A 27,921-nucleotide genomic window follows, 5' to 3' on the forward strand; every position below is an offset into this window, starting at 1 on the left:
GCTAAAAGGTCTATCATCCTAGAAAAACTTTTGGCACCAGAGACACTGTGGCTACCAAAAGGTCTTCCAGGCTTCAGTTTCACAATACTCTAACTGATATACCCTAGTGTTGCAAAATTAGCAGTAGCCGCTAGAGAAATGTGTCCATGTTTTGCAGTGAACCCTATTCTGCACTTTTTTTAATTTTAGAATGTGTCTTTTATCAGTATGGGTTCTTTCTTAACATTGATTTTTTATTTGTATGCGAAATAACTTGGATAAAACTTTGCTTTAATAAAACATCAGCTGTGTTTTATTTTTCTTTAGTTTATTTAAAAGAATTTTAACCCAATAACAGGCCCCAAACTACCTCGGCAAATCAGCAGATTTACAGAAGATTAAGGAATGAGATTAAGGATAGCTCATATAAAAGGACTGGATTGAATGTATTAATTGCAGGAGGAAAGGCAAAAATGAAAACAGCAGCTTAATATTAATCCAATGCAGTAAGAATAATTTCAGTAGTATATCCTATTAGCATTGAGTATGAAACAAATGCAGGGGCCTATAACTAATGCTGCTGCTGTTCCTGCATTTCATACCTTCCTCAGGCATTTTCTGACCAAAATATTTTGTCATCTATGAAGACCTGCACTTACAACACTTGAATAAAGCATCCTATGAAATAGATAACTGCATTTTTAATACCTGGACTATTTTATTTGATAGAATGAAGAATTAAAGAAGACTAAGCGCAAAAAGTAAAGAGTTGTCAGTGGTATGCACCATGAGATCTTGCACAAACGTAAGCATAAATATTTGACCAAAATAAACCTTGCATCAAGCCCAAACTCACGGGAGACTTCCCTATACACTACTTACAGAGAGTATTCAGGCACTGCATCCTTGAAAGCAGAGAGTTCTCTCACATATTCATTATAAAACCATTTCACTTTGAAATGCAAATTCATATAATCTGTGCTTTTGCATAACCGCTGCTTTTCATGTTCTGTAATAGAAGGAGTTGAAATAAAAGCATGTAATAGCATTCTAACAGTAAATAACATACTTGTGCCTCAGTGCACTAGCGACATAATAATACAGTATTTGAATTTTAAAGCACAATTGGTTTGATTTTTTTAGAGGTAGTAGTATGCACAGTTTCAACCTTTAGGTTCTGAGTACCCTTAGGAAAAGCAAACCAAAACAAAGACCAGACCGCAAGTTAGGCTTTTCAATGCTCTTCACTACAGTGAGGAAAACCCACAAATTTTCTGACTTCCTGTTCTTTAGATTCTTCTTTAGTTGATACAAAATGGTTAAGAAGCTGTGTCGTTGTTAGAAAAGACAATTATAGCTGTGTAGTAGCCAAATGAATGAAATGCCAGTCCTATATGAATCTGTGAAACCTGCATTAGGAAATGGGCTGCATTTATCACATATAGTTAAGAAAAAGAAAGAGGAAACAACTCTGCAGCTCTGCAGCCATCTGATTTATACATGGCATAAGTAGAAAAGCTGGTTTAAAAACGTGTTTTTGAAAATTTTCAAATGGGCTTCTCCACCTTCTCAGTGTCCTGTTTTCAACATACTGGATATGCAGATAATCATGGATGACAGGAGTCACGGAGCCACCTGTAACCACTTTCTGCATTTTTAGTCTGATTTAATTGGTTTGGAATAAATGTCCATCTTTCTCCCAGGATTATGATCCTTATTTTAGTTTATCCACTATGCACTGGAGTCTTTCCCATCCAGCACTTCAGGCCCTGGAGAGCTCCATTCTTTCACTCCCTTAGCTAACAGACACTTGATCCTTGCTCAAATCTTTCATTTCCTTCTCCCCCAAAGCAAATCATGGATTCACAATCTTGGACAGAGTAATCCTTCCTTCACTTACTGCTCACAGCTTCCTAGAATCTCCACAGATCTTATCTGAGGTGTCATGTCACTTGCACGTTCTTCCCTAAGCAAAAGACTAATGTCTTTTCCCAGCTCCCTTAAAAAGTGACCTAGTAGAGATGGTTGGCAGGAATGATGTTCTTGTGTAAACAGTACGTATTAAGAACTTACCGCTTTCAAACCTCCTTTTTTGCTCCTTATTTCCACTTGCATCATAACATAGTATTACACAATTTTTTCATACATATTTGGATGTGAACCTGATTTTATAGAACAGTGGGAGCATCCCCCATCCTCTATCATATACACACGTGAATATACCACTCCGTTTTCTGTCAGTGCAAATGCACTGTGAAATACACATTCTGTGTTTTTCAGATCTGACCATGTACATTAAAAGAAAATTTTTAGTTTTATTATTACACCAAATCAGCATTCCATTAATATCACTGTGCCATACAAGAAATAAGTGTTTCACAAGCATATCATTATGCAGCGAATTACTAAGTTTTGTGGGAATCATCTTATTAAGTGCCCCTGTGGGCTCTTACTGCCTTTTTAGCAATGTGTTAGCATTTTCACCTGCAGTGCCTTGTCATCACACTCCAGAAAAGCCAGTAAATCAGTTTCTGTCTAAATATTGCATTTGTTCATGCCCAGTCACTACTTGAGAGTAGTACAAATTCTCCCTAGCATAATATCATGGGTTACTAGCCTTAAATAGAACCACAGAGAGAAAGATGTATGCCTACTCTCATGGTTCTTACTTTCTACAGACCTGAGGAACCTTATTTTTTTATTCTGGTACGAGTTTTTCCACAATCTATTATTGTAGACAGCTAGATGACCAAACATTTGCTCAATAAAAGGTAGCTCTTAGAAGTGAGTCCAGTCTTTGACCGAGCACAATTATCTTACTGCTATCAAATTCACTGCACATCTACTGCTTAAGTAATTAAGAAAAAATCTGTCTTATATTGCATCCCAAAAGAGTGGAATTTCTGAAATGAATAGCATTTTTTTCATGCAAGTGTTGCATGAATGTGTTATTAGATTATACAATGCAACTCAAGAATGTTTGCTATAGTATCACAAACCAAGCAAATGTTTATTTCAATTTTAGAAATGGGCTGCTGCCAATGATGGGCAAACTTGTCCAGGAGGGTACAACTTATACCATACCATTCATTGATATTTTATTTTTTTAAGTTAAGATCTAAATTATAACACATTAGAAATGAGCACAAAGTAATTCATGAACAATTGAGGTTTTTTTCTCCAGGCTGTTATACCTTGGAAAGAATATTTAAAATGAGTGTCTTAGGATATTACTTGTAGCTACATAGAAGGGAAAAATGCATCCTCAATTCCTAATACTAACCTATGAGAACATCAGAAAATACTTCACATGACCTACAAAGTCATTTTGTATCCATGCATATTACCTCTTCAGTTTATATAAACCAAAGAACAGAGGAAACAAGTGCCCATATGAGTCAGCCCATGACAATTTTAACTGGATGATATTAGATAGGTTGTCGTGGTTTAACCCCAGCCAGCGACTAAGCACCACGCAGCCGCTCACTCACTCCCCCCCACCCAGTGGGATGGGGGAGAAAATTGGGAAAAAGAAGCAAAACCCGCGGGTTGAGATAAGAACGGTTTAATAGAACAGAAAAGAAGAAACTAATAATGATAATGATAACACTCATAAAATGACAACAGCAGTAACAAAAGGATTGGAATGTACAAATGATGCGCAGGGCAATTGCTCACCACCTGCCGACCGACAGCCAGCTAGTCCCTAGGTGGCGATTCCCCGCCCCCACTTCCCAGTTTATATACTAGATGTGACATCACATGGTATGGAATACCCTGTTGACAGTTTGGGTCAGGTGCCCCGGCTGTGTCCTGTGCCAACTTCTTGTGCCCCTCCAGCTTTCTCACTGGCTGGGCATGAGAAACTGAAAAATCCTTGACTTTAGTCTAAACACTACTGAGCAACAACTGAAAACATCAGTGTTTGTTATCAACATTCTTCTCATACTGAACTCAAAACATAGCACCGTGCCAGCTACTAGGAAGACAGGTAACTCTATCCCAGCTGAAACTAGGACATAGGTTTATCCACAGTAACCATGGATTTTGGTTAGAAAGCATAGGAACATCACTGTAGACATTCTGAATTTAGATTAGGACCCACGGATTGCTTTCTTAATTTCCAAAAAACTTGCACAAGTTAATGCAGATGTGAGACAACACAGGATATATGTATGCAGTTTGGAAAGCTGTGTCTTTTTTCCTGGAAAGAAAGCTGGCACCATGTTTTCCTATACAGATATACCAATTTTGGACTTTCTGGAAGACAGATGTAGTAGCTGCACAATACAACTCTTTCTAAATAAGTCTGTTCTTGCTTTGCAAAATTATAATACTGAGTCAGTCTTGAACTAAACCTGCCAATTGCATGCTCTGTAAATGTGCTCAGCAGAGATTATAACAGAAATACTAGACCTTTCTCATAACTGATTCTAGATAAACTGAATCTCCAGTATAGTAAACCTAATATTATTAACCCTTTTTTTTTTTTTGTGCTGCTACTTTTATGAAATGTTCCTTGTAGTGCAGTGTATTTTTATAAGCATGTATTAGTCTACTGGGTTTCATAACAAGGACATTTGTAGTTCCCATTAGTGATAACGGCACATTATTCTATAATACTGTATCATGTATCAATGAAAAAAATACTGGTAAGATTTCTGTAAACTGTAATCTGTGCGTATGGGGCACTTTAGCTGCTCTTATCTATCGCAGTTCCATTAAGAGTATCTTTTTTACAGTATTGATTACACTGTGGGGTTTTTTTTAATATCTCCTTAGGGATACTGCTCTACTGCACATATACTTTCCACAGGTTTGCAGTAATAGACATTGTAGCTGCAACTATGATGAAAACTGTATAAAGTGTCGTTCCATCTCAGTTGTACAAATTACAATTCTAGGAACATATTTAAGAAGACTTCCAGTAAGCAACAACACTGAGGAAAAAAAAATATCTTCCGTCCAGGTGCTCTTTGTGTAACCAAGAAAGAAGAATTGTTGTTTTTGTTTTTTGTTTTTTGTTGTTTTTTTTTTTTAAAGACTGTTATGTGGAATGCATTAATATACACAAATGTGTTTGGTGTGTGATGAAATCAGCCATGGACCTGGTGACACTGTATCTAGCAAATAATCTAATTGCAGGCAATTGTTCTTTTACACAAAAATTTATAAAGGCACATTGTAGGAAGAACTATAATCCAAGATACTTTCCTCACAGGACTATGACCAAACAGCATATTTTGGAATCATGTTTGATTTCTTGATCATTTTTCCAGGAAGTCCTAAAGAAAGCTGACAAGATTTTCTTAAGTCAGCAAACAAAAAGAAAATGCAATACAACTATTTTTTTTTTTTGTCTGATGTTTGTAGTGTCATAGTATTTTGTCAATAAAGTCAATAAAGATGCCTTATTAAGCAGGAACATCTACATGGCACTAAAGAAATAATGCCATTTAACAAACTGGAATAGAATCTCATTCACTACAGAATCCTTTTTCCTTTTTAACCTTGAGGTAATAACATCACTCTGAGTATCCATGTGATTTTTAAGATGTATTAGTTGCTAAAAAAGGGTAATCTAACAACCTTTATAAAAGATGAACTTTTAAAATATTCAGGTAATCAATCTGATATTTTGTTCAACTCTAATTTTCCCTTATTTAGGTACAAAAGCTAAGAGCAAATTTTTTTTCTACAGCAGTTTCCTAGCCACTATTTTTTGTAACAACATACAGTTAAACTGCTTGAAGGATTCTAATGAGGTGGTTTTAAAGAATATTTAAAATCCTTATGAACAAGAACTGCAAGAAGGAAATTTGCCTGTAAAAAAATGAAAAAAATTACTAGATATACATAAATACATATGAATAACTAACAAAAAAAAGCTTGTCCAGTTTCCAGGCTTTACAGATAATGTTTCAGAGATTAATAACTACTACAAAGAATATTTATGTGTAGCGAATTAATTATATCACAGTCAGTTGGTTTGTTACATACATGCTATTGCACTACAGTTTATTAAAATGGAAACGATGAAGACTAAGCATAAGGGAATTGTGTTTGGATTAACTGCAAGATTTCCCATCAAAACTCAGATGCTAGTTTCAGCCATTGTGACATAATTCCATATTATTTGCAATAATTACTTAGCAATTGTTCTAGAGACTACCAGCTGCATATTTTACCTATTTCTTTCAGAACTGCTGTTTCAGAAAACCTACTATTTCCAAACTTTCAGTCGTATAATTGGGAAGTATATGCATGGCACAAACTGAGTATGGTTAGTGGAAGAGCTCTTAAGGAAGTCATATGAGGAACGATATTGATGAGTATGAAGTAGTATTCCTCCCTCTGAATACTGTGGAAACATTACACCAGTATGATGCACCCAAGTTTTGGATAAAAGTAGAAGTTAATGTTTTGGGTACTTGATCCCAATGCAATTTCCCTACAGTACAGGAGTTGGTTTCTATGCCATTGCCTCTTTTAATATGGGTATTATGCTTATAGTGCTCTAGAGTTAATCCCTGTACCACTGAAATGAACTGGAAGACTCTGATTGAATGTAACATTGGATCAGGCCACAAATGAAGAAAAATGTAAACTCAAATAAAGTTCATAACTGATTTAGAAGGAAACGTTACATTCTACTAGACATCTCATCCCAGGGTCCTTGTACTTTGCTAAAGGCAGTGGCAGTCACTGGTTATTAACTGAAATGCAGAGCAGGACACAACTAATTGATAATTATGTATAATTTACATTGATTTTGATAATGTGAAATACTACTGGCCTTTCTAAAAGGGCTCTTTGTGTCAAGATAAATATAATAAACCAAAACCCGAAAAACTTCTGTCGTTACCTCCTTTTTTGGATTGCACTTACAACAGATTTACAACTAAAAAACCCCTCTAATTCTTTTGAAAATATATTGTGTCTTTCATTAGACTTCTACATATTCAATCTTTTCTCTGCATTTACTTGGAAATTTTCACCAAAATATATTTGAACACTTCACAAACATAATGGATTACACCTTGAACATCTCTATGAGGTGATTAAGCTGTGCTATTACATTTTACAAATGGGAAACTGAGGTATAGGGAGACCAAAAGAATTTACTAAGGGAACACACGTAAATTATGAAAGGCAGTGTAGATCTTGTTCAAAGATTTCTTAACCACAGAGTCATACTTCCTCACTGAACAGAGACCAGGGGAGGAAGGCAGACTGTTTCATTCTGAATTGTGAGAAAAGTATGGATTTCCTGCTCTTTTTCGTCTTCTTGCCTGCAGTGAAAGTGGGCTAATGAATCCTTGACTTAATGCAGCGCACTTTAAAAGCTGATATAACATTGCCCTTTATATTCAAGCAGGAGCTCTCAAAGGGAGAGACCATTTGCTCAGAGTGCTCTGTTTTGCTTCACATTTCACAGCAGGTTCAAGTGAGTTCAGGGCCACTTGCATTGCATCTGAAAAGCCAAATCAGTATGTTGCTTTCTGGGAGAGGTAAACTGCTTATGGGAACTTCAAGGGCATCAAATACCAGTGTTACATACTACCTAAGGGACACAACATGTAATATCATGAGGGACGTGTGAATCTGCTGCAAACAACCTTATTTTCTACTACAAAACATTGCATTTGCCATTTTTTTACCTACTGTGTTATATTGCCTAAACATTTCAAATTACTTTAGGCAAATTAACTTTGATATCTTCTTAACATTACTTAGTTGCTTTTTTTACTCCTTATTGAAAATTTAGCCTATTAGTCCCATCAATTAATTACTACTTCACAGCCAAATACTTCCAAAAAAGTTCCAGAAAAGTGGATGGGTATATCACAAATAGGGCAACTCAAGATGCAAGATATGCAGCTTGATTAAGCATAAACTTGCTCTGTCCTGCCTGCAGCTAAGACAAAGAAAAATGCCAGTACAGCAAATAATTTAATAAGATCAACTTCAGTATAACTTTTACCCTTCAATATCACATCAGAGTGAAATTTATGTACCATGAAAACTAAGCAGATCAATAATATTCAAAGAACAAACACTCAGAGACAAAATTCTGTCTTTGGATATACACAACTACTAGTGATTACAGGAGGAAATAAGCAATTGCTTCCAAGGACTGAAATAATCTGTATTGTGCTTTTTTACTGTTAGTGGAATTCTTGCTATGTACATGAATTGACCATAGAAAGCCTAAGGAAATGCAAGCTATCAATGGAACAGAAGAAATTGTCCATCCTATCTGATATGAGACATATAATGATGATTAAAGCCCTGTTTCTGAATAATATGGTGGAAATTTCAAATACTCCATACCGAAGTTTCAACATTTATTCAAAGTAATCACATAATCAGAAAGTAATAAAAGAGGAAAAGTAATGCTGGTATAGAAATCCAATTTACATTGATTAGGCTTTCATAAATCTCCAATATGTATAAAAATCGCAAATTAAAGAGACAATATACATGCTTCTTGGAAACCACTGCTTCTTGGGAAATGTTATCACATAATTAATTGCTATATTATAATGCTTGAATCTGTGAGGAAAAAGAGAATAAAGGTAATAAAGACAGCCTTAACTGTATTGGGTCTTAGCTGCTGAATACTCAGCTTTGGATCTTCAATATAATTTTTGACAGCTTACTTTCATTTACTTATAGTTTCATTTTTTAAAAATATATCTTTCCATGAAGGAAACATTTAGACTTGATTCTCTGCATTTTGGCTCATCACAAGAGGGCAAAGTGAGCATAAAACATTGCCAAATAGGCATGGTAGCATTTTATAAGCAATTAGTACAATGAAGTACAAAACAGGAAGAATCAGGCAGCAAGATAAATGTGAGGCTGCACTTTAATAATTACCTGTATTGTATCTGGCTCTGCCTGTAAAGCAGAAGCAAAGGCAAAACCACAGAGGTGTTCTCTAATTGTTACGCAGCAAATTGCACTTAAGGCTTATTAAAAGATAATGTGGAAAGAAGCACTTTTAATGGATTTATCCTATTCTCCTGGGAGTGCTGGAACCAGTATCAACTGTTTAGCTTAGAACTAATGCACTTGCCCATAAGGGGAAATTTGCCTGTGTATCTACAGGAGAAAAAAGACACCAGTGAATCTCCATATGTGAAAAAGTCCTGAAAGTAAAAGACCGAGTCTTCAACTTAATAAGAGAGAGGCTGGGAGAAGAACAGTTGTTTGCTGTATGAGGAAATCTTTTATGAAGTGTCTTAGTGTGAAATTTAAGAGTAGGCAGGATTAAAAATAGCATGCAGGTTGCTTGTTATTTTAAATTTTCTTTTACTCAAATGTTTTATTCTACTTGATAAAGAAAAATATTTTAAGAAAGCTGTCATTGGTTACTGTTTCTGAAAGGAAAGAAGTCCAAAATATAAGTGGATTCATGGGGTGATTAGCTCACAGAATTCATGAAGAGATGCAGTAGCTAGGTTCCAGTCTTACTGTGTGAACATTATGCAGATCCACTCTGACAGAGACAAGGGGAAGAAAGCCCTCAAGAAATAGGATGGGAAATTCAAGCCCTAGCTGCTGGACTACATGACTGCATTAGGGGAATATTCTGTAAGAGGAAAAGGACGAACCTTTTCTCCAACCAGCAGATGCAGAACTGCACTAAACAATGCAGGTCCTTTAAGTTACTTTCTGTGGGGACAAAGTCACAATTTTGCTTGATTTCTTCTTTTTTTTTTTTTTTTTCCCAGCCACAAAATTGCTTCAGACAAAAGACATAACTCTAGTTTTTGTAAAAACTGTGAGTTGCAATGAAGTTGTATGATCTTACTGGTGAAGAACAGTAATCAAGGACAAGAAAAATAGGCAAATTATTCTTCTGGGCTGAAATACCTAATAAACTACAGAGGAAATCTTGACTGCCCCTTGCTATAAGACAGTTCTCTTCCTGCTCCCATAGGATATATATAGCCCCTTCAGCTGAACAGAACACTTCTCCCTTACTTGCAGACTCAACTCATTGTTTTGCAGAAAGGACAGGGCCATGTAAGCTATAAATAACCCATAATTATTAATCAATGTAGAGTTCATTTAAAGCATCATTTACAGTCTAACATCCTATCTAGCATGGTAGTACTAGTACATGTTGACTAGCAAAATTGTCTTGCTCACAATTAGGCAACGTTCAGGAAAAGTTTATACACAGATGTTTTACAATCAGTGACTGCCTGGGTAAGAGCTAATAACAATGTTTCAGAACAAGATTAATACTCAGTGGTTAAAAGAAGATTAAATAAGGCCAGACCTTTCATTATTAAATATATGGGGCAATATACACTGCTAATATTGAGTGACAACTTTAAGACTAAATAATGAAGTCAGGCATTCAGTGATGCACTACATTTTTTCTAGTAACATCTGGCACCATGAATACACCTACACTCAGACACAAAGAAGCTTTAACTTATTAAGATTACCGTAGACTTGTACTGCAGTATTAACACTTAGTATTTCTTACTGTTCTGATTATGGTTCAGTATGTAAATGCAAAGAAAATGGCTTAGGGAATGACCAGATGATATAGTGGGCAAGTGCCCAAGAGCAGGGTTGTACCATACTAGAGATCTCTGAGGTAGTTCCAAGTAAGATGATACATTGATACAGCACAATAGGATGCCACGAAGAAATATTAACTTAGCTCCTGGGAACAGTTCTGTTCACTTTATCTGTCTTAATTAGTGGGCCTAATTAACTTCAGCAAAATAGTGCCATTTGGTATGGCTACAGTGCTTTTTAGGCAAGCCTGGGGATCTCTGTGTTGCATGTGATAGGTACTCAACTAGATTCTCATACTCACAAAGCTCAGCCCTCCAGTACATAGAGTGTGTAGCTGCTGTTATCAACATCATTGTCTGTTATTCTGACCAAAGAACATTTCTAACTCCTCTCTTCCTCCAACCGTGTCACATTCAATCTTATTGATTATCTGCCAAAGGAAAGTTTATTATTCACTCCAACTGTAATCTCCTTGTCTTTGCCTTTACAGTCTCTCTGAATCCCCCATGAGACTACATATGACTCTCTATTCCTCAGGTCTCTGGAAAAATGAGGATGGAATAGATCTGTTGAAATGTGTTGAAATGCAGAATGAGATTCACTAAAATAAAAAGGTTTCATATTTTGATACCAATGAAACACTGCATTTTGGTGGATTTTCCCTTCCATAATCTCAGCCCCACCTTCCCAAATCTGCTCTGTAGTCTCCCTCTAAGCCAAGGCTATATTCTGTCTTAAGGGCAACTTTGTAAATTGTAAAGCTGGAGTAAAAATAGACTTGAAATGTGCCACTGAATGGTGTGACCTTTCTCTGGGCAGCATTAGCCTTTTTGGTTTTTTTTTTTTCTATGCTGTGTCTGTGCTCAGCATCAACTGCCTCTTCTCTTTCAAATCACTTTATCAGTTTCTGTCATGAAAGAGGAATCTGTCAGAGAAACAGGAAGATGATGTCTGCTTAGGCACTGAAGACAACAGCAAATTTAAAAAGCAAACTTATATTAAATGCATAAAATGGAGTAATGACTTTCTTGTTCTCCTGTTTTTATAAGGCCTGACACTTCAGAATCTTAGCTTTGCAGGATTAAGACTGTCTATTGCTATATTTACACAGCAGCTAATTCATTGCTGGCCTGATCCTGGTCTTGACTTCTGGCCACTACCAGAATTAGATTATCATAATAACAGCAATTAGAATGTTCTCTTTCTAACAGACTGGATAGCTTTGGACATTTGATCTGACCTATTCAAAAGTGAGAGATAGAAAGAGCTGAAAAAGACATTTCTGAGGATGTAGAATAAAAAAGATACTTTTGTAATTACATGTCTAATTTCAGCTCATTACTCTCTCATCATCTTCTAACCTTCGCATCTTCATATTTGGAAAGGAAAGGATTTCTTACCATATGAAGTAACAAATCACTTGCACTGCTAGTGAAATTCTGTCTCTGTTCTTATTTGTTTGTACCATATACAGAATAATTTGAGGACCAGACAGTACAAAAATTTTAACATCCTATAAGCTCAGATGTGCTCATGTAAACTAAATGCCAAACAACAACGTATAATGTACCACACAAATCACTCTTGCTTCATGAATAACCTGTAAAGAATTAAAAAAAAAAAAAAAAAAAAAGGGCCAAATCTAACGAAGTCAGTTCTTGAAAGAAACATGTGATACCTTCTCCATGCAAAATATATACATGAAAGGAATCCCAAGCTCTTTAGATCAGAAAAAAAATTAGAACTGGTGAGGACTTAATTTGTTAAAGTTTGCATAAAACTTTTAATACTCTGCAAAGGCTAAACATAAAATGGAAGAAAATCTAGAATGAAATTATGAACTCAATACCAGATTTTAGTACAGTTTTGTTTGCAAGGCATGTCAGCTTGGCACCGTGTAGCCCTGATCTCAGCAGCGGTGGAGACTTGAACTGTGCTTTGGGATGTCCTTTCCTCCCTCACCCCAAAAGCGAGATGTTTCCCCCAACAGCAGCCATCTACCCTGTCACATGCAAGTACACTGCCTTAGTATTCATAGACACATGCAGCTGCTGTACTCTTCTCTAGCAAAAGGCCACTGCTATGGAAGCTGCTGTTCCCTCTATCTTCTCCATGTCATAACAGCAGCCTCCTAGCTAGACTGTTCTGGGCAAGAATCAAGGGAGAAGATGAGGCAGAGGCGTGTAATGAGTGCTGGTGCCTGGCTCACAGTGCCTAATGGCTCCTATTACAAAGGAGGTAGGCAGCACTGCTGAAGAGCAGCAATTCTCCCCAGCAGCAGCTCCATATATCCCCTGAGCAGATACAGGAGGCATTCAGCTGTACAGTGAGAGGACTTGGCCTAAACAGCCATTCTGATCTACTCTCGGGAAAAAGGAATGTGAACTGGATGTTCCAGTATTGGTCTTCTGTTACAGAATGGAGTTATGACATACTCATTTCCTGAATTTAAGCTGATGGGAGTGGCTGGATAAATTCAGGAACATGTAAGGTGGGAAAAACCAGACACAGGATCTTAGATAAGCTAATTTAATCTTTTATCAGATCAGCAATCCTTTTGCAAACAGTGAACTGTTTCATTGCTTCTTGACTGGATGCAGAAAGGAATCAACTTTGTAACACAAAAGATGCTGCTTCAGGAGGTTAATACTAAATTGAATCAGGCAAAGATTGCAATCACAGCCCTGGACACTACATATGAACAGATGGTAGCCTACGTTAATAACTTGGAAGGCGAGACTGGCACAGCAGAATGCAATGCATTTTAATGAACCCCATTAAAACCACGAGGATCAACTGTGACCGTATTTAGGGGCTTGCTCCTAATCTTGTAGAATTTGAAACAAAAAGTTTTATTGCCATTGAAGAATCAAACTCAGTTTGTACAATACCCATGGAAAGAATTAATGATTTAAAAATCAGCAAAGCTGGAGAGAGAAACAGCATGCTGATCTATATTTTGTGACTAGATTTATTGAGGTTCCTGTTTAGGAATGAAACCATAGAAGATGAAATTTTGTATATTTATAATAATTTATAATTAATTTCAATTTCCTTTAATTATTATTTATATACAGGAAGTATTTTGCAACTGATTCTGGGAATGACTTAGAATTTCTAATGACAAAAATGGCATTTACTCTCCTCAGAAAGACAGTATCCACAGCAACACAGAGATGAGACCAAAACCAGGGACTGGTTTGGAACAGATGTAGAAAGTCAAGTGTCTCCTGATGAGTCCTCTATATCTCTCTGTGCAGAATTAGGATAGTAACATTAGTATTTGTTTTAAAGTTTTGATCCAGCCCAACTGTCCACACTTCATCTATTGTATAATTAACTCTTCCTCAAGAGCTTCCTGTTCTATTCTTTACAAACAAGAAACAAACCATGGCTTGATCTGAAGCTGTCTTTTGAGCCATCAGTATGCTCTACTTAGCAAATAGAGTGAATTTTGTGAATTATCTTGTTGCAGTACAGAATGTTGATAGTTCAATGGCTAAAAGACTACAAGCACTGGGATGCTTAGGGATGGCTGTGTGCAGAGTGTAACTATAGATTCAAAGTTATGAAAGCATGACAATATAATGGTTATCAGAATTTCTTATTAATCTGTGCTATCTTCTGATACCTGTTCCTGATTTACAGCCTCTCCAAACATAAGGTTGTTCTCACTGATGTAACCAGGAATATGTCCTAATCCAAAATAGTGGTTTTCATTTGGTCTTCATGCTTCTCAGCTCTTTGACTTCACTGATCACTCTCAAAGGGTGATCTCCTGCCTGACATTAGCTTTCTCAAACTTGCATTTTTGATTCACTCTGACATGACTATAGAACATCACCTTCAAATATTAGTTTGAACATCTCTTCTCATACCCTCATCTTAGATTTGCTTTCTCATGTCTTCTGTTGTCATTCTACATATAATCACTGCTCCTGTACTTCCTTCCTTCCTTTCTTCCTGCCTTTTTCTTCTGTTGTGCTTAGTGTGCAAATTCCACATTCAAATAATATAATTAACAAAATAAAGTAACACAACAGCAGATGAACAAAATAATTCTTCCATTAATAGCCATTCTAGTCACTCATCTTTTTTCTCTTTTTCTTTTTCATCATAAAAATCTACAGTATGATCAAAGTACCACTACACTGATACTATCATATTAGACATTCTGGAGCAAATAATATAGAAATTAATCTTCAAGTATTTTTTTCTTTTACCCTTTATGCCTGTTGAATTGCATTGTTTAAATCCAACCTCATACTTATTTTCACCACTGGCAGACTTGCTCTGTAGTTAGTAGCAGGCTTGACTGAAGACAATGTGAATTTTGCTTACCTAAAAATCACAATTAGCTATTTCTGCTACTGTGGAAGTTAAAAAAAAAAGGCTAGCATTATAAATCCTTTCTTTCTCTGAATAACAGTTTTTTATAAAAGGATGAGAAAAATTGTATTTTGTTTTTAAAAAACAGTGCTCTGTATTATAATTCCTTTCACATCAAGTTGGGGTTGACCATGAGATTATAAACTGTGCTGACTGCTTTAAAATTGGTTTCTGATATATTTTTTTTTACTTTTTTAAAAATTTTTTTTCCTTTCTAGAGAGAAACTCTGTAAAGATTGTATACAAGACCAACAGAATGCATTTTATTACATATCTTACAATGCAAAAAACTAGTTATCTGATCCACTTAGTTTCCAATTCATCTTAGCTATACTCTTGATGTCCAATGGAAACTAAAATTCTCTTGCATTTCTCTCACATTTATACCTGAAATCTGTTTAATACGTAAAGAAAATTAGTGAAGTTCAGCTAATGCCGTCGTTTTTTATTCTGCAAAAATAAATACGAGTTAGGGAGAGTTTGATGAACTTATTTTCAAGACTCATGATTTTAATATTGATCTAAGTATGTGTGCTGGCAATATTGCTATCATTAATTAATACTTTTTCCTTAATTCCTTCTCTTCAGTATTTTTTAAAAAGTTTCATGCAGGTATTTTTACTTGGTTTTCTGCAATAACCATATTTCAATGAGTGGGTTTGAAACCATTAGTTGGAGATTATCTGCTATAGAGAAAAGTAGTATATTCTACCTATGGTTAAACACAGTACTATCTTAAAGAATAAAATGAAACTGCATTTGACTTTGTTGGAACCAGAATGAATACAACCTGCCTTTTGAGCACAAAAAGGTTTAATTATCTGTGTGTGTTTTCTCCATAACTTCATTCTGTAAATGTTTCTTATGGGCAAGCTAGCAAATTTCAGCTAGTAAGAAAAAACGGAATGCCTATAATGCTCTCCAGCAAGCATATTTGTGGTTCTTTGGACATGGATGATTTTGTCAGATTTAGGTAATAAGTTCTTTTGTTTCCTTCCACAGATAACTTCATATAGTCACAGTGCAATGAATGCTCTTCCTTTACAACACTTCTTTTTCACTAACCTATGAAACATCTTATACAAGTATGCCAGAAAGCTCTTACAACCCACAGAAATCTGATGCCAGGTGTCACTTACAGTGGAAATCAGTCTTGGCAAACTCTCTAGTGTAATTAATAGTTTGTTCTAATTACCTTCCAGAGCATATTTCATGTCCTGGGCAAACAGGGTCCACATGATTTCAGCACTGATTTTTCCCATGTTCAGCTCTTGAGGGAACCTGCAATCAATCACATCACATCAGTTCACCTGCTGCTAGAAATTATGCTTGCAGCTGCACAGCAGAAAGGCAAATATTTCCACAAAATAATTCCCCTGGTATGCACTTACTGTATTTTGTGTTTTGTACGATTATATGAACCATCCAATCTTCAAATAAAAACTTCCCTTAGTCTAACGTCAGGGGCCTAAGTAATTAGTAGCATGTTGCACAAATTCCCTCACAAGACATTTTAAATCAAGAAACATCCATCTATCTTGCAGATAACTCCTCAACTTTACATAAATCAGATGGCTTATGAAAAACCTGAAACAGTTGGCTGCTTGTTTAGCACCTACAGGTTTTCCTTAATTCCCTTATTACACTGGAAAATACTGAAGCTGTCTGTGAAGCTATATTGGTTTATGCTGGTTGAATCCAATTCACTGAAGACTTTCACCCTGAAGCATGGGTAAAACAGTAAAGAATATAAAAGGTAGAAAAATGCATACTTTTGATTCAAAATTTTAGTTTTGGCCTTATGCTTCATGTCATCTTAGAAAAACAGTCCTACTTAGATATTTTTTGGTGTTACCAAGTGAATATTTTCCCACAACTTTTTCATAGATCCCAGCTGCTTCCTATTCTATGTAAAAGAAAAGCTTTAATCTTTCAGTTGCCATCTTCACTGTTAGCTACTAGCAAAAGCTGATATTTTAGTGACAGACACTGTATCTTTCATATCATATTTAAAAGGAGAACTATTTGTCTATGTGGTGTTTTTTTTTTTTTTTTTTTTATTTAAAAAAAGGCTGTCCTTACAGCAGGTGTGGGACTGACATTAACATGAGCAGTTCTCAGGGCACAGAAGCAGACCAAAGCAGGTCATGCAGCTAAAGGGCAGAAAGTACTGCACAGAACCTCTGAGTGGTAAACCAGTTGTTTATACTACAGTGGTCCAGCGAGAGCCATACAAATACACTAGCAGTTCACCATGAATACATAAAATCATGAAAGACCCATTTTATGAGGAAACAGAGTTGTGTGGCTTTTGTCTTGAGTTTATTACACCGCTTTACACTAGAAGATATTTTGTTCCAAAGTATTTTGACCTCTTATTGAAGCACTAATCAAATTCAGAAAATATTCTGTGATAATTTTTGTAGAAATGTAAAAATTTTTAAAGTTCCTATTGCCAAAGAAAGAATGCGAATGATGTGCAACTTTAAGGTAGTAGCAATATGATTTAAGTAATGTATTCTTTCCAGGGATGTATTTGACCCTGATCATATCTGCAAAGAAAAAGTACTTTAACAGCTCATTAGCTCTGTCACTTTAATATGAAGCAATTGCTAGCTCAGATCACTGATACGCCTCTTTGTGCTAATGGCTGCTCAATTATAGAACTTTGTATTAATTCTGTTAGCACAAAATTAATTGTTCAAAAGCCCAAACGTATTTAAAGTGTCTTGATTTCTTTACCTCCAGTCCCGTCTGACTGCTCTCTTAGCACCAGACTTGAACTTTGACAATGTTGCTCTGAGGAAATATTTAAAAGTTGATTTAATATTGACACTGTGCTTTGTCCATAATGCAAGGCTGGGTCTGATAAAAATGCATTTGTTTGATTAGTGGTGTATATATATGTGTATACATTTTAACTTTTGAAAACACATGCACACACTAACTGCAATTATCTTTTCACTATGTTGCTTAAATTACTGTAATTCGACACAGTGTCCTCAATTAATCCCACCTGACTTCAGTTAGGTACCTAAAGTTTACACCCAGAGATGTCAACTTCTGTGTCCCTGAGAACTATAAGCTTAATGCGTAATCATCAACGAGACATACCAATGAAATCCTTCTATCCAATGCCTAGGGTACGGATAGTCACAATTTTATCATTACATGGATACATTTTTGCTTACAGCCCTGCAGGATTGACTGCCATTCCCATACATCCTGTTTCTTTTTATCCAACACAGTGACCTCTTAGGAGGAGATACTATGGCAAAAATGATCATACAACAGAAAATGCATTGTGTTTTAGGACAAAACTTCTACTTTTCACATGTAATTAATCTGCTTCATGGCAACTATGATACCTGTAGGTGTATTTATCAGAGATTCAAATAATAGATTTTTAATTTGTCCAAAGTAGGCTAGTAATGTAATGAGGACAGTTAACCTAATCAACATTTTCAGCCAGTGAAATTGATTTAACATGCTAAAGAACTAGTACCTAATATGCTTGTAGATCTCATTGTGTTGTGATATTAGCCATAAAATACACTTCTCCAAGCATTCACATGCTTAGAAATGACATCACACAGCTTGCCAGTGTTCAGCTAAACCTTGTTTCCTGAAAGTTTCCTCCAGTTTAATAGTTTGACTTCCAAATAATTTAATCCTGATTCAGAAAGTAAACCTACTTGCTTAGCACATTATAACTAGAGAACTCTGGCTTCAGCACTACCCCAGCCCCTTCTCCACACAATGATGCCATTGCTTTTCCACTTTTTGCATTTATGAACAATACTCATATCAGAGCTGGTAGTAAGTGGAGTCCCATAAGCAAAGTAAATTTCTAGTTTTCAACGCTGCCTTCACAAGCTTGATTATTTGCTACTGCAGCTTCACCCAGCTCAGACAGGCATGCACAACAGAAACTGTGACAAATAGTTTTTGCACATTAGAAATAACCATTTCACATCTGATTCCTGGCTTTCTTTTATCCTGTCATTCATATGAACTGTGTTGACACAAGAAAATAAGCTTTATGCTATTACTCTGCTCTGCATTCTTTATCCTCTTCACTGATGTACAACAATTTGAGACAGTACAACATCTTGTCTCACAAAACTAATTAGCCACAAGCTGCTTATTAAAAAAGTTTACTACTTATAAACATATTTCAGAAATAAATAGCTGTTATCTACCATTGTTAAAATTCCTTTCATATCCATACTAACTATACTGGCTGAAAACTGAATTGCATGGAGACATTAAAGCTGTATGGTGTAGACAACTTGATTTTAAATTTTTCCAGTATTAGTAGTTTACAGAGGATTGGACAGAGATTATCAGAGTATAATTGACATAGTGTTCCTGCATTAATTACTTTTTCTTAAATGGAATATAAGATCTGAATAATTTTAAATTTTTCAACCAGTTTCTGCATTTGCTAACATCAAAATTCTGGGATTAGATTTTTTCCCTTGGTATATATTTATGTTTATATAAGTAATATTTATGTGTAATTTCAGTTAGCTATTCTTTTAATGAATATCATATAAAGTATACAGGATTGACAGAATACATCATGCATTCAAAAGATTTGCTCTGAATGTCAACAAAAAGGAAATAAAGCAAAGACCTCTGTCAACAAGTATCACAGAACTGTGATGGAGTAAAATTTTGTCCTTAACTAGAAAGGCTATATTATTATGGCTACTATTTCAACCATTATCTGGCCAGGATAGCAATGATGACTGTGATACATTCTTTCTCTAGGCATCCAGTACTGACCACATGGACGGCAGATTGGACGTTGTTTTGAGATAATGCAACTATTTTTATAGAATTTTTGAACAATCTAAGCTGGAATGGACATCTGAAGGTCATCTAGCTCAAAGCAGAGAGAACCCCAAAGTTATGTCAGGTTGCTCAGGGCCTGTAGAGCCGAATTCTAACTACCTCCAAACATTAAAATGACACAACCTTTCTGGGCAACATATTTCAGTGTTTGACCCCTCTCACTGTGGAATCTGGATTTGCTCCTATATAGCTAATATGAATTTCCCTACCTGAAAATTGTGCTCGTGCCTTTTACTGTGCACTTATGGAAGTGGTTTGGCTCTGTCTTTTCCTTATAACATCTCATTAGGAAGTTGAAGAATGCAATCAGCACTACCCTTAGCTGTGTTTTGCTCAGGCTATACAAACTGCTCCCTCAGCTTCTCCTCACGCATCACATGTTCCATCCCCCTAATTTTCTTGGTTGTCCTCCACTGTAGTTCTCCAGTTTGACAATGTCTGTCTTGCACTGGGGAATCAAAACTGGAAACAACCACCCAAATGAAGTGTCATGGGTTCTGCCCAGACGGAAGCAATCACTTCCTTCAACCTGTGGGCTGCAGTCTTCCTAATGCAGCCCAATATGTTATGCAAAATACAACTCACTCACTGCACTAGCAGCTTTATTCATGAAGGTAGCAGGATTTGACCTCTTCTTAAGGTCCTTAAATCGCTAAAATAGTAGCTGAACTTTTCATAGTACCATGTTTTGATTAACATTCCTCTGTTCGTTGCATGAAATTTGTTTCAGTAACAAATGTCATGGTTTATGAGAGCTCCTTTATCAAAGCCTGAAAAGAGGCAATTAAAAACACCCCTGGAATTAAAAAAAGAATCTTTGAGATTTCCATAGATTAAAAAAATAAATTGAAATCCAAATGACATCCTAATTTCTTATTCAAATCAATCGCTTATGTATTTTAAATATAAACCCAAGAGAAATCCATTGAAATATACATTTTAAAAGATGTCAAATTATCCACAAAAGTCCAAATTATCTACTTCATTTCCACTTGACAGAGTTCTTATGTAAGTGTGGGCATACTAAAATAGATCTCAAAAAAATAAATTAAAGCATTGTAGAACTTCAAATAGGCAAAATTTTTATGTACATGTAGCACATCAGAAATGGAAGCTTCCTTCCACACTTCTCCCAAATGTGTCAGAAGTGAGGCTCTCCATTCAGTTAAGACGCACAGTATCTATCAGTGAAGCTGGTTCAGCTTTACTAATTGTAGCAGAGGTGGCACCTTTCAAGCAGCCAATGTTTTAGATATTTCTTATACAACATCCCAGACCTTGTGTTGATGGGTATGGAACAAAAGTCCATTGACCTCCATGCTGCTGATAATGCAAGATATCTTGCTCTTTCAGCTACATTACTGTTACGACTTAAAGTGCAAGCCAATGATAGTAAATCTCATTAGACACCTCATTAGATGGTCTGCATCTTCTGCACTGTGTCATACAGATAATGACTTTGCAGATGTTATGTAGAGGAGCAGCGTTACTGATTCCAACACAGGTATGATGAGGGCAGGTTGACTTAGACTGTGCTTGAAATCTAATGTTAAACATATATCAGCATGTCTATGGTAAGTATAAATTCCAACACAAATCAGTCCTACAAAAGCGAGTAGAGAAAACAACTGTAAAATGAAAAACTTGAAAGGAATGTTCCATTTAACTCCACCAGCAGGACTGTTAGTGTGAACAATGTAGGAAATGTCTGTATTATTTCAATGAATATTATGTTCATTTTTGTTGATTTGATTGTTATGAAGGAATCTGTCATACAGTGACAAGCTGGTTAATGCCTGCAGGACTTTTTTTCCAGTTTTTATTCTTCTAGAAAAGAATCAAGAATGCTTCTAGTGGCTTACTATCTGCCAGGAGTTACTAGATGATACAGGCAATTTTCACAGTATGCTTCTAGTCTCTGGTACTTGCTGGGTGGTTTGTACCTTATCTAAAGGATGTGCTAAAAATTGTGTCATGTCTACTTCACAATTTATACTAACATATCTGTTTTTAATTTCACTAACTTTTGCTCTGTATTTTAAACAATCTACTCCATTGTTATAATACAATTTGTGCATTCGATTAAGAATATAAGGGCACGTGCACAACTTGAGACTGCAGAATACTGATAAAGACTTTACGTATATGTGCGAGTCTTTTTTCCTGTGGGGATATGTAATTGGTATGGCTACTGTATGCACCACTCCTGCCATAATTTTCCTCAGAGATAGTTTTACACATGAGTAGTCACGTTTACTTTAATTTGGTTACTCATATTTCTAAGAGTACTCATGTAATAATAATACATAATTTACTATTTGCATTACAGTAGCACTTACAGGCTTCTGGTAGGTTTAAGAAATTACTATGCAGGAACTCTAAAATATGTAACAAGACAATATCACTGATCTTCAAAACTCACAGTTTAAAAAGACAAGACAGAGAATGGGGAAGAAGACAAAGTAGAAATTGCTTGCTTAATATCCTATGACAGGTGAATGTCAGTCAGTAAGAGAACTTAAGCTTTTGAATCTTCCTTCTGTGCCCTCCTCCCAACCAAGACAGGCTTCTAGTTTGCTTTAATATACATGCATGTATATAAATATATATACACATACTATATATACACACACACTATTATATATACTAATATATATTATATTATATACACATAATATTATACATATATACCCAAATACTATTATTATAATATATAAACATACTATCACGGAGTCATGGTGGGATGGCTCCTGTGACTGGAGCATTAGAATGGAAGGATACAGGCTCTTTCGGAAGGACAGGCAGGGGAGACGAGGAAGGGGTGTTGCCCTCTATGTCAATGACCAGCTGGAGTGCATGGAGCTCTGCCTGGGGATAGATGAGGAGCCGACTGAGAGCTTATGGGTCAGGATTAAAGGGAGGGCAGGGACAGGTGACATTGTAGTGGGGGTCTGCTACAGGCCATCCGACCAGGAAGACCGAGCAGATGAGGCCCTCTATAGACAGATAGGAGCAGCCTCATGTTCACAAGCCCTGGTCCTCATGGGGGACTTCAGCCATCCCGATATCTGTTGGAGGGACAACACAGTGGGGCATAAGCAATCCAGGAGGTTCCTGGAATTTGTTGATGACAACTTCCTTCTCCAAGTGACAGAGGAGCCAATGAGGAGAGGTGCTATGCTGGACCTTGTTCTCACCAACAAGGAGGGGCTGGCAGGGAATGTGAAGCTCAAGGGCAGCCTTGGCTGCAGTGACCATGGAGTGAGTTCCATGGTGGAGTTCAAGATCCTTAGGGCAGCGAGGAGGGCACACAACAAGCTCGCTACCCTGGACTTCACAAGAGCAGACTTCGGCCTCTTCAGGGATCTGCTTGGTAGAGTACCATGGGATAAAGCCCTGGAGGTAAGAGGGGCCCAAGAAAGCCGGTTAGTATTCAACGATCACCTCCTTCAAGCTCAGGAGCAATGCATCCCAACAAAGAGGAAGCGAGGCAAAAACGCCAGGAGGCCTACATGGATGAGCCAGGAGGTCCTGGACAAATTCAAACACAAAAAGGAAGCCTACAGAGGGTGGAAGCAAGGACAGGTAGCCTGGGAAGAATACAGAGAAATTGTCTGAGCAGCCAGGGATCAAGTTAGGAAAGCTAAAGCCCCAATAGAATTAAATCTAGCCAGGGACATCAAGGGCAACAAGAAAAACTTCTATAGGTATGTTGGTGACAAAAGGAAAACTAAAGAAAATGTGGGCCCTCTCCAGAAGGAGACCTGGTTACCCAGGACACAGAGAAGGCTGAGGTAATCAATTACTTTTTTGCCTCAGTCTTCACTGGCAAGTGCTCCAGCCACACCACCCAAGTCACAGAAGGCAAAGGTGGGGACTGGAAGAATGAAGAACCGGCCACTGTAGGAGATCAGGTTTGAGACCATCTAAGGAACCTGAAGGTCCACAAGTCAATGGGAGCTGACGAGATGCGTCCGTGGGTCCTCAGGGAACTGGTGGACTTAGTTGCTAAACCACTATCCATCATATTTGAGAAGTTGTGGCAGTCCAGGTAAGTGCCCACTGCCTGGAAAAGGGGAAACATAACCCCCATTTCTAAAAAGGGAAAGAAGGAAGACCTGGGGAACTACAGGCCAGTCAGTCTCACCTCTGTGCCCAACAAGATCATGGAGCAGATCCTCCTGGAAACTATGCTAAGGCACATGGAAAATAAGGCGGTGATTGGTGGCAGCCAACGTGGCTTCACAAAGGACAAATCGTGCCTGATAAATGTGGTGGCCTTCTATGATGGGGTTGCAGCGTTGGTGGATAAGGGAAGAGCAACTGACATCATCTACCTGGACTTGTGCAAAGCATTTGACAGTGTCCCACACAACATCCTTGTCTCTAAATTGGAGAGACATGGATTTGATGGATGGACCACTTGGTGGATAAGGAATTGGCTGGATGGTTGCACTCAAAGAGTTGCAGTCAACAGCTTGATGTCTGAGTGGAGACCCGTGATGAGTGGCATTCCTCAGGGGTTGATATTGGGACCGGTGCTGTTTAACACCTTTGTTGGTGACATGGACAGTGGGATTGAGTGCATTTTCAGCAAGTTTGCCGAGGACACCAAGCTGTGTGGTGCGGTTGACACACTGGAGAGAAGGGATGCCATCCAGAGGGACCTTGACAGACTTGAGAGGTGGGCCTGTGCAAACCTCATGAAGTTCAACAAGGCCAAGTGCAAGGTCCTGCACATGGGTCGGGGCAATCCCAAGCATAAAAACAGGCTGGGTGATGAGTGGGTTGGTTGAGAGCAGCCCTGAGGAGAAGGACTTGGGGCTTTAGTGGATGAAAAACGGAATATGAGCCAGCAATGTGTGCTTGCAGCCCAGAAAGCCAATTGCATCCTGGGCTGTGTCAAAAGAAGCGTGGCTAGCAGGTCGAGGGAGGTGATTCTGCCCCTTTACTCTGCTCTTGTGAGACCCCACCTGGAGTACTGCATTCAGCTCTGGGGCCTCCATCATAAGAAAGACATGGACCTGCTCGAGCAGGTCCAGAGGAGGGCCATGAAGATGATCAGAGGGCTGGAGCACCTTTCGTATGAAGACAGGCTGAGAGAGGTGAGGTTGTTTAGCCTGGAGAAGAGAAGGCTCCGGGGAGACCTTACAGCAGCCTTCCAGTACCTAAAGGCGGGCTACAGGAAAGATGGGGAGGGACTTTTTACAAAGGCATGCTGTGATAGGACAAGGAGTAATGGCTTTAAACTGAAAGAGGGTAGATTTAGGAAAAAATTCTTCACTGTAAAGGTGGTGAGACACTGGAACAGGTTGCCCAGAGAGGCTGTGGATGTCCCATCCCTGGAAGTTTTCAAGACCAGGTTGGATGGGGCTTTGAGCAACCTGGTTTAGTGGAAGGTGTCCCTGCCCATGGCAGGGGAGTTGGAACAAGATGATCTTTCAGGTCCCTTCCAACCCAAACCATTCTATGATTCTATTACATGAATATTCAGAGAAAATATGAAATAAATAAGAACAGAAAATTCCAGGTGATTAATTAATATTTGATATTTATCTCCAAGTACATGACTCTCAAAACCCTTAGCGTTCCCTTGTTCCCAGCTTGCACTTTGTCAGAGAGATGCACTTGGTATTGTCAGACATATTTCACTGTCTGACTAAACTGACAGACTGAATTATCAGCATTATGAAAAATGTTCATGTTAGGAATGTATACAATAAACAGTAAACTGCAGAGCACAACATGACTGAGATTTTATTATGCCTGTTATTCTTCAGTATTAATCTGTTCAGATGGTTTTGCTTCTAAGTATATTATGTACGTTTAGTATTTTCAACATCCTCTTAATTTTCTAATTCTAACATCTATAGATCTATAGGTAAAGAAGAAGGAAAAGAGCCTAGGCTTGACATTTGTGGCCACTGTTAAAACTGCTTGGAGGACCCTAAAAACAGTATTGTAAAAAGGAAGACAACTTCTTATAAATTCCATGTTATATTACATTCCTTCCTGACATCATGTTATAATGCTAAAATCAGTACTTGACAACTTAAAGTACAACTTTCAATTTGTGCTATAGATAGTTCTGGCACATCTTGAGTTTGGTTCCAAATGTCAGAAGCAGCAGGAATGTTTTTTCAACTGTAATATATCTTTCTGGCTAAGAATAATGACAGAAACAGCTATATAATTCTATTGTTTTCCCTAAAAGTGGCCGTCACATAGACTACTCAGTGCTCAAGAAAGTCATATGTCACAGTTCACAGCAGTCACCACTGAGTTATCTGCATTTGAGGCCACAACTGAAGGCAAATTCCGACATATATAAAAACACAAACACAATTGAAAGCAAAAATTAGTCAAAGCATTAAAATATAAAGAAGAAACCAGTCCCCAAGAAGAGTCTTAAAACCACCATATTTAAAAAATTCACAGTCAAATTCTTCACCGACATTAGTTAGATTAATGTGGAAGTTCTCTGGTTCTCTGACAAAATACACAACAATTAGAGTCATATGCAGGGCTGATTCTCCTTTCTTACTAAGGTTTAATGTAAGAGAAACTTCATTTACAGATTAATGACCTCATTGAGAAACCATCCCTCACTAAAGGACTGAAATTATTATTAAATTCCAAACAGGTTACAGACAGCTCAAGGATTTCGTAGCACGATTTACTGCTGTGCACAAGATGTTAATGGATGCTAAAGCTGGGGCTTGGATTAAAAAACTAATCCAAATAAAGCCAAAGGGTATGCCAAGCACTCTGACAAGCTCAAGAGAAAGAGACCAAGTCTCCTTATATTGTAAAAAGAGCTGGACTACATAACAAACTAGTCAAATGGTTAGTCAGAACTAAGTTGGATAGTCTAGGGTTTATTTTTTTGCAAGTTAAAGACTGAGATACCATCTCTAAGTTGTGTGACCTGCAGGCAGAAGAAGCCTAAAGAATTTTTAAAACGGACAGTAACAGAAATGGAAGACAAGGAGCTTACTGAGTGCCACACTTCAGTGCAATGGCTCATCTGGTCATTCTGAGCAAGGAGATGGCTAGTGTTTCTGCTGTAATAAAGGAACCAAGAATCTAGGTACATCTTTATGTAAATAAGCACTGACTTCTGTCACATGTTTCTTGCTCTAATGAAAACAGCATTTCATGTTCCTGGATTTCAGATAAGGGTCTGGGCAAAAAAAGCAAAGTTATTTCTCTTTTTCCTAAGCTCTGTCTTAACTGTACTCCAGAAATGCAATTACTGCAGTAAATCCCAAGTCCTCTCTCAGATCAAACTCTTTCAAAGAAACTCAAGAAAGAAATTAGGGACTTCATTGTATTTTTGCAAAATCTTTTACCCTACTAAGAGGACAGAAATATATTTGAAGGAATATACGAGACACATATTTGTCAGAAAAGAAGTATGCATCCTAGAATTTGTTCATCAAGTTGGAGGAAGGACAGTTGACAGCATTCATATAAGTACTAGTTTATACAAAGGTCTTTTCCTCTTGAGATAATTTGTTCTAAAAGGATGATGGTAACCATAATCTGCTCTCGAAAGTAGAAGCACTGTAACTCCAGCAGCTGTAAAGCAGCACAGAAAGGAGATAGTCTTCTTCCAGTTTCCTGCATTATGAGTATCTGCCTAATAGTCATTAATAAGCTCATTATTCTATAATTTGGTTAATCCCTCATCATCATGGTAATGAAGCACAATTGTATCGGTCTACACATACTGTCTTTTTGTGCATTGTTAAGCCTGTGATCTAAGAACTACACATAATGAAAAATTTGGGTTTCTTTCCTCTATGTGAATCCACACAAGGATTTGTGTTTTCTGTTGTCATGGAGTCAACTTCCTCTCTGTTCCCTATGTCTAAGCATTTAGTAAAATATGTGTTTCCATCATTTGTATAATTTAATTTAGTGTTTATGGGCTACGTGTATACATAATTCCAAGTTGTTGCTGAACTTGCTTTCCAAAACTCATGCTAGTCTCTATACTTATATCAATCAGAGACTGATGGGTATTACGCAGCTATCACAGTTATGGGTATTATGCAACTATCACAGTTATTGTTGCTGTTTTATTATATGTGAGAAGCTAACAAAGCTTAACACACAACAGAAGCAAACAAAAATTTCCACATG

The 27,921-nt window shown here is 37.2% G+C and overlaps 1 protein-coding gene across 4 annotated transcripts in view; it reads right to left on the reverse strand.

The window, feature by feature from the left end:
* The window catches only part of UNC13C (unc-13 homolog C), a 201,049-nt gene that overhangs the window by 47,139 nt on the left and 125,989 nt on the right, over positions 1–27,921 (reverse strand). For all 4 annotated transcript variants that reach the window (XR_011327075.1, XM_069798209.1, XM_069798208.1 and 1 more), the window contains 2 exons: positions 16,109–16,194; positions 862–988 (listed from right to left, as the gene is read on the reverse strand). Coding sequence is in view for 3 of the 4 variants with exons in the window: in XM_069798209.1 (XP_069654310.1) it covers positions 862–988; positions 16,109–16,194 (213 nt within the window). In the remaining variant the exon portion in view is untranslated. The remainder of the gene's footprint in view (positions 1–861; positions 989–16,108; positions 16,195–27,921) is intronic.

Source organism: Haliaeetus albicilla, chromosome 12, assembly GCF_947461875.1.
Source record: "Haliaeetus albicilla chromosome 12, bHalAlb1.1, whole genome shotgun sequence".
Classification (NCBI taxonomy): domain Eukaryota; kingdom Metazoa; phylum Chordata; class Aves; order Accipitriformes; family Accipitridae; genus Haliaeetus; species Haliaeetus albicilla.